This window comes from Hydra vulgaris, chromosome 05 (assembly GCF_038396675.1).
Source record: "Hydra vulgaris chromosome 05, alternate assembly HydraT2T_AEP".
Classification (NCBI taxonomy): domain Eukaryota; kingdom Metazoa; phylum Cnidaria; class Hydrozoa; order Anthoathecata; family Hydridae; genus Hydra; species Hydra vulgaris.
The window spans coordinates 34,720,001-34,728,459 of record NC_088924.1 but is presented as its reverse complement, the minus strand read 5'-3'; the positions used below and the strand labels follow the sequence as shown (position 1 = coordinate 34,728,459).

Genomic DNA, 8,459 nt, shown 5'->3' with positions numbered 1-8,459 from the left:
TAGTTTGTAAACTTATCCTCTTTCTTATAATAAATTACAATATTTCTAGGGGTTATATATACCTTCGTTATTCAAGTAATGTATTCGTGGTATATATATTAGTGATGTACCGATAGCACTTTTCTGGCCGATGCCGATACCGATGAATTAACACACTATTAAAATTTTGAAGATATAAAACCATACAACTTTAAATCTTTTAAAAATGTATTCGTGGTCGACAACTATGAAAAAAAACTTTTTTTATTGTAGTTTTACTATCTTGAAAAAATAAGACTTGAATATTTTAAATTTTAAAAAGTTATGCGAACAAACCTTTTGTTATAGATTTATAATATAACAATAACAAAACGATAAAATGTTAAACCGTTTACGATAAAACTTCTAAGTTTGGTAAAAGAAGTTATAATTAGTTTTCTTATACTTTTCTATTAGAAATAATTTTTCTTTGTTTTTAAATATTAAAAAAAAAAAGACTAAGGACAATTTTTATTAAAGACATTTTTTGTATCCTAGACTATTTTTTTTGACAAATGTCTCAGGGTATTTCAATGTATCTCATTGACAACGTATCTCATTGTATCTCAACGTATCTTATTGACAAACGGTACTAAAAAGGTATTTTTACAACCATTTTTTCTTAGTTACAGTATTCAGATATCTCATTTGTGTTACATCCTTTAAGATTGCAACATTCATCAATGAAATCCACATCAGTAGAAAAACCTGCATTTAACCAATTGTAATTCGTATTTAGAAAGCTTGAGGCTTGTTGACCTCCAATGACTAGCTCTTTTTTTGTAAGTTGACTTTCTAAATATAGAAATAAAAATTTACATAAGATTAGCACAACACCTAAAAATCTTAATCAAAAAAAAAGTTCTGCAAATCTAAAGTAAGTTAAAACTAAATTTTTTTTAGAGAAACTTTTTTTTGTAAATGCATATTACTACAACAGCCACAACCTATGATCACATAACCATTTTTATATTATATTAATAAAACTTATTTGCTTTTAAATTTGCATTTAGATCCAATTTAAATAGGTTTGTGAAAGTAACATTCAGAGGCAATTTTAGAAATGTCTTCAAAAAAATTAGTTCTTAAATTGAAAATATTGTTCTTCTTATACTTTGCAAAGTTCAAAACCTAAGTTGACAATATTTAAACAGAACTTTACTAGAAATGATATAAAGACACTTCTAAGTACCTGTGTAATAGTTTTTTGTAATGATATAGTATATATACTTATTTGGCAAAATCATGCATTCTAAAACAATCCTCTTCATTGCACCGCTTTTTTTCTTTGTCTTTTGCTTATACTCTCCATCTGGGGCATCTCTCACCACAGCCAAGTAGAATATTCAAAATGGCTTTCTACACGAAAGAAGACAGTCCTGACAATCAAAGAAAAATAAAAAAAACTATTTTTGGCAAAGAAAGTTGTGCACAAAAAAAATGATAGCATGCTGATAGAAGACCCATTTGCCCACAATCCTTTTAAGATATGAATTATGTGATATATACAACGCTGACGGTTTTGGTTTAATTAATTAACAGCTTCCGATAAAATCCTTTTATTCAAAAATGTGAACAATGTGCTGGAGGAAAATTTAGCGAAATTCGAATAACAGTCTTAGCAGCAGAAAATGCGGTTGGTGAAAATCTGCCCATGTTGATAATTGAAAAGGTAGTAAAAAAACAATGCTTCAAAGGTTTCAAAAGCTTATTTTTGTCAATACAAATCCCAAAATAAACTCTTAAGGGACTCTAAAAATAATCTTTAATGATTATGTCAGAAGGTCTGACACAAAGATTAATGCAGAGGGAAGGGAAGTTTTTTCATTAATGACTGTCTAGCTAATTCTAACATTGAGAACCTCAAAGCAATGGAATTTGTATTTTTACCACCAAACACAACCTCCAAAATTCAACCAATGGACCAATGAGTCAAGGTGTAAAGCTGTGGAAGTCTAATTTTGAGACGCAGATGACAGGGTTTCATGTTCTGTTCTACCTTATGAAGACTTTTTTTTTAATTTTAATGTTTTAAAAAATTTTATCAGCATAATATTGCAGTTTATACATAACTAATATTGTGTAAATTATTAAAATATGTACATTTTGTATTGGAGCAATATTACTAACAGTATTTAATAAAATAAATATTGTGTGAGTATTGTACCAATCTTGCTTGCTACAACGGAAGTTAATCGCAACTTTTCATCTTACTCTAGTCGTCTGAACCACTGTTTACTAATGATATTTCGACATAATAATAACAATAATTACGCATTGTTAAATACCGTAACTCACGGTAAAGATTAAAAAGTAGAAAATAAAATATAGCAAAAATATTTGTTTAAAATATAATCTTTTTGGTACTAAAAAGCAGAAAATAAACTTTTAAATTCAAATTTATCAGTCCAGTAAATAAAAGGTTGACAGGTCTGTTTCGAAATGAACCTTGTGCAGACCTATCAATCTTTACTTTACATTTAACTATTAGACTTTAATTATAAAGCTCCTTTTCCGCTTTTTCATATCTAGCAAATGTTTTTGCTATATTTTATCTATAAATAAATCTGAAATATAACTATTTTTTTTTTTACTTTATAAACAATGATGAGCTATGTAACATTTATATATCTAACAATGACATCGAAACATCATCATCAGAATTATTGACACTGTTTTTTTTTCTTAATTTCAAAGAGAAGAATTAATGAACCTAACAGTAATTTTGATGAAAAGAAATTCAGTGGGGAAACAACTTGAAAAAATAAGTACTAGTAAGTTACTTAACGGATGTTTAAAGATGCCTTTTTTTTACTTCTTAAATAAAAATTGGTTGCTTTTAGTAAACTTTTTAGGTTTTAAATTCGTTAGATTCGATTCCTAAGAAAATATCGTTGAAAATTAAAATTCGAATGCTGTCATGTGGAGACCAAACTTTAAGTAGTGTTTAAAAATTTAAGAAGGTTTTAAAAGCAATTTATAATAATAAAAATTTGTAATAACATGGGACGGTTTACGTACAAAAAAAGAATACTTTAAAGCATAAACTTATGATTTGTTTTTTTTTTAATAAATATAAATTTAGTTATTAAAATAAACTAACCAATTTTTATACACATCACCTTTGGTGGGTGCTTCACGTCACATTAGGTAGTTATTAAAATAAACTAAGCAATTTTCACATCACATTTGATGGGTGCGTAGTCTCATGCTTTTATCTGCGTCTTTATCATAAACATTTTTTTATAAGTCAGAGTTAGACTGATACAAATTAAAAATTGAAAAGAAATTAACTTTTATTGATATGTCACATTTGAACGAAATTAAACCAAATAAGTAATATTATTTAAAAAGTCGTTAATATTGTAATCATTCATACTATGCTACAATAATACCGTCAGTAAGTTGGCTTCGTTAGTTAATTTAAAACTTTTAATAACTCATATATAATACATAATAAATTGAAAATATAACAATCATTTTTAAAATAAAGTTATAAAAGTATATAATGCATATTTCAATTGCTTGAATAATTTTTTATTTTAAAAACATTCAGAATGTTTTAAAAAAAATTTTGGTCAAGTAAATTTTCGTTTTTGCAGTTTTTTAAAAAATTCATTAAATTCCAATTATATTAATAGTTTTAACTTAATGACAACACGTAAAATGTTGAACGAAAGAATGAAAGAATGAGAGTCCGAATGAAAGAATGAAAGTCTGGATAAAAGAATAATTTTTTGGCTTCTCATATATATATATATATATATATATATATATATATATATATATATATATATATATATATATATATATATATATATATATACATATTTAAACAACTTTAAAAAGTATTCTAAACAATAGAGTGCTCAATGTTCTTAAAAGAACAGAGCAATTATATATTAGTAGAAAATCACTTAACAAAAAATTTTTTCCATTTAACACTGTGTTTCATCAACAAAGATTCATCAGAAATGAACAATAAAGATTCATTTCTGATGAATCTTTGTTGATGAAACACAGTGTTAAATGGAAAAAATTTTTTGTTAAGTGATTTTCTACTAATATATATATATATATATATATATATATATATATATATATATATATATATATATATATATATATATATATCAGGGACGTGGTGGCACCTGAAAAGCAGGTACGAATTTTCAGAAGAAGGGCTAAGTGAAATACTTTTAAAGTTTTTTAAGGATACAAAATATTGCGTAACTTATTTGTATCAGCATAGTTTTTTATTATGTCTAAGTGCGTCAAATTCTACATTTTCTCATGTCCCACTGATAAGAGAACACGATCCCCAACATGTTCAATACCAATTTTGAATTTTTCAAGCACAGATTGAATTTTTTCTTGTAAATTAGAGTTATGAAAACTATGACTAATATCTTCAATCATATTCTTCAATAAAAAGATGTCTATGGTTTCTAAAATTCCCGCTGAGAAGAAAATTTGCCAATAAAAATTGCAGTTGCTGAATCCTCTACAGTATAAAACACTTCTGCTAGCCACTGATCTTTAGCCAGACATTATAGCAATGGAAAAATCAAGTGTTTCTCCTTGAAGTATTTAATTTGGGGGACCCAAGATAGTAAAAATTTCTTTGAAGAGTTATAAGTCACAATTGCTTCATATGACTGAAATCGGGATAAAAGACCTTCTGCTTCACTTCGAACATTCATTTTAAGTTCTTTGTCATTTGAAATTTGTTCAAGGCAATCATTAACTGCAGAGTATAGTGTCAGCTGTCGGTCTGTAGCATTTTGTAAGGAACTGAAACGAACACTGCGGGTAGCATCCAGTTTAAGAAACAGATCCACATCCTCAAAAAGAGATTTGCACTTTTTAAATATCTTATTTCGTTTCCTTGAGTTTCTGTATAGAAAAGTCTTTAATTTTTGTACATCACCAGGCTTGTTTTCTGTTCCAAAAAGTTTAACAGAAACAACAGAAGATTTTGCACATGCTTTCATAACCAGATTTGTTCCATGAGATCCACAATAAATATTTATTGCCGTGGGAGAACACTGCATCAAGTGTGTTGCAACTCATTTGATTATTCCTTGCATATTGCTTGCACCATCAAAAGACACACCCACACACTTTTAAATATCTACTTTATTTAATTTGAGTTCATCTTTGATTTTTTCACTTATTCCTTCACCAGTTGTTGTTTCAGTTTCAACCATTGAAATCAGTTGCTCCTTTACAACGGCCTCTTCTGCAGCAAGCGTAAAATAACGTAATACAATAGAAGTTTGCTTACAGAGTGTAATAGTGATGCCATCAGCTGATAGTGAAAAGAGTACTGAATTATATACCTCTTCTGAAATATCCTTCTTGACTATCTGTTTCATAGTATGAATTAGCTTGTTTTATGTATAATTAGAAAGATACGTAAAAAATTAGAAATTTTTTGCATTGTTTGCATTGCTTTGCAAACAATGCAAAAAATTTTGTCTTGTGATAGAGAGTAGGTTAGCCATGATTTTTTCTGCACAACTTCAATGTCATTAACTTTAACTGATTCAGTGTAATACTTAGATAACCTTGAATGTTTTGTTGGCAGATTTGGCCCTAATACAATAAATTGCTTTTTATCAATCATCTTTGCATTTTTCAGCTCTAGAAATATAGCTGGATCATTTTCATTAACATTTACAACGTTGTCTGATTGCTTCTGATAATCTTTTCTGCCAGAGTTAGGCCCACCGCTCCAGTTACAGGCACTTCATAATTACCCATTTCTATAGTCACTCACTCAGTTTCAGTAATGTTTCAGTTTCTGAATGTTTCTGAATATTGTAGTTCTGCTCCTTTATCTGCTTCAATTATGACATCTTGATTATTGTCTGTTTATTGTACAGATGATTGGCTACTGAACTCTGCTATTGGCTCTGTTTCAATAATAAGCTTACTTGTAATATTCACAATGGATGTTGATCTTAATTCTACATTTTCTGTTGCTGTAAAAGATGTCCCAGATTTTTCTCTGTATTTGTTGCACTTGCATTGATGCAAGACCTGCTGTTAATTTTATTTGTTTTAGATCATTACCAGCTGCTTTCAATTCACCAGATTTGTATTTCCATGTTGCCTCTTTCTTTTTTTTCCCTTTATTCCACCTGAAACATAAATAAATATAAAGTTAAAATTATGTCCAATGATAGGAACCAGGGCATTGGTTTCTTTTGTTTGAGTTATAACTATTATCGGTCCATGGAATTTATAAATAGTAGCACTATTTATAAATTCCATGGATTGATAGGGAGTGGACTGGAGCATATTGAGTAGTAGTGAATGAAAGTAATAACAAAAATTCATTTGGCACACAATTTTTTTTATCAAACATATATTAACCATATTTATCAATGCAAAGCAAATGAATTCATGCATTTTATATATTTATTGTGTTGAGCTTTTCAATAAAAATTTTCTCTTGTTTCTGTTGATGGGATGGTTAATTTCATCAGGTAAAGAGGAAAACATCGTATAATCGTTCGTCACTACAATGCTTGTTTTCGGTATTCTTTTCGTTTAGCAATACTGCCTCTACCTTCTACTGTTTTAGCCATCCTTGCGTCAACATATCGTTCTCTTCGTTCTTTTAGCCGAGATGCTCGTTTTTCAGCTGATTCATTTGCTCTAGCTCGAAATTTCCGTTCTCTTTCTCGAGCAAGACAAGCTCTAATCAATTAATTTCAGTTTTCGGCTTTCTTTTTTATATTTAGCTATCTTCTTTATATTTCTTTGTTTATAATATATTTTATTTTTTACTTATTTACTTTAAAAACTTTATTATTTTTAATTACTATTTATAAGTAAAGATTAAAGCAATAGTTACTTTTTTACTGTATATTATCTCTCAATTTCAGATCAACAACGTTTTTTATTATTATTCCACAGCGATTCCACAGCGCTAAACAAAGTTTTTTGTTTTTTGTTTGTTTCAATTACTTTTCTTAACGAATTTTTTATTTAGCGTGAACTAAAGTTTAGCGTATTTCTTTTATTATTACCGCTGACCTAGTGTTTGTTTTGCGCGGACACAAACAAACAAACAAACCGACGTGAAAGCAAGTTAAATAAAATGTTGTAAAAAATGCCCTGATAGAAATTTATAGAACTAAAATAAAATTTTTCCCTTTGAGGATTGGGGCCCAATTTCTTTTTTGGGGCCCATTTCCTAAGCCAGAATCAGGGCCCAGTACGAGTCCTCGTACCCTCGTACAGGGCCACCACGTCCCTGATATATATATATATATATATATATATATATATATATATATATATATATATATATATATGTATATATATATTTATATATACACACCATTGGCTATAAATTAGAGCATACTTTTTTTATATATCCTGTTTGATTAAAATTATTTTAAAAAATATTTAACTTTTTAAATATTTTATTAGTTCTAGTTAATGAGTATTGTGTTTACTATGTAATTGACATGTTGTTTCCATGAAATTTATTTTGTATACCCTAATTATATGTAACTTTATTAAATTGACTATATTATTTTGATTTTTTTTTATTCATCAAAAGTGAAAGCTTACTGCTTTATTTTTAAAATTAATGTAATCTATTGATGATTTTTTATTTGATAAGCATTTATTAACTCTAAATTTCTAATTTTAATTTCGAAATCGTACTGATAAAAACACAAATAAATTAGATATTAAAAAAGCTACATAACGAGTAAAAAAATACAGCATGAATCTTTAAAACTATGGTCGAGAATCTCTGAAAAAACATGTTACAAATCTATTTTTCTTTAAAACCAAGGGCAATCTCATCATCAAATAGCCAATAAGCTAAATATTGGATATTCAGTTGTTGCACGTATTTGAAAACGTTATACTGAAACAGATGACATTAAGGATCAGGACAATCTAGTTGGCCAACTATAACAACACAATGAGATAAAAGTTTATTAATTTCATTCATGAAACATGACAGAAAATTATTATTAAATAAACAGTAAAAAGCAAGGGTTGGCTGGTACAATAAACATAAAAATTGGCCTTATTGCAAGAGGCGAAATGTTATATTTTCAGAAAAAATGAATGTTGAGGTAGATATGCACAAATATTGTCTTATGCTGCAGCGATCACCTCAAGTGTGATTTAATTTCAATTGTATATGAAAATGAACCAAGCAAGGTAGTGGCAATGTAGGCAGTTTGGGCCGGCATGAATTATGCAGGACTTAGGTGCTATCGATTATTTAAAGGTCGATTTGATGCTGATAGATATATTGAATTTTTAGATAATTGCCTTCTTCAATGGTTATTCGAGAAAGGTGGTTCTGCAAAATATTGAAATTTTTCTTACGGTTTTTCTTTTGTAGATTATTGTTTTGATATAATATTTGAAATATATCCTTGACTTCTGTCCAATTTCTTTTT

General features: G+C 28.1%; 1 protein-coding gene across 1 annotated transcript in view; it reads right to left on the bottom strand.

Annotated features, from left to right (window-relative positions):
- The window catches only part of LOC136080806 (uncharacterized), a 17,402-nt gene continuing 8,943 nt past the window's right edge, over positions 1 to 8,459 (bottom strand). The window contains exon 2 of the mRNA XM_065797998.1: positions 1 to 813. Within this exon, the coding sequence (XP_065654070.1) occupies positions 641 to 813 (173 nt within the window). The 3' untranslated portion in view covers positions 1 to 640. The remainder of the gene's footprint in view (positions 814 to 8,459) is intronic.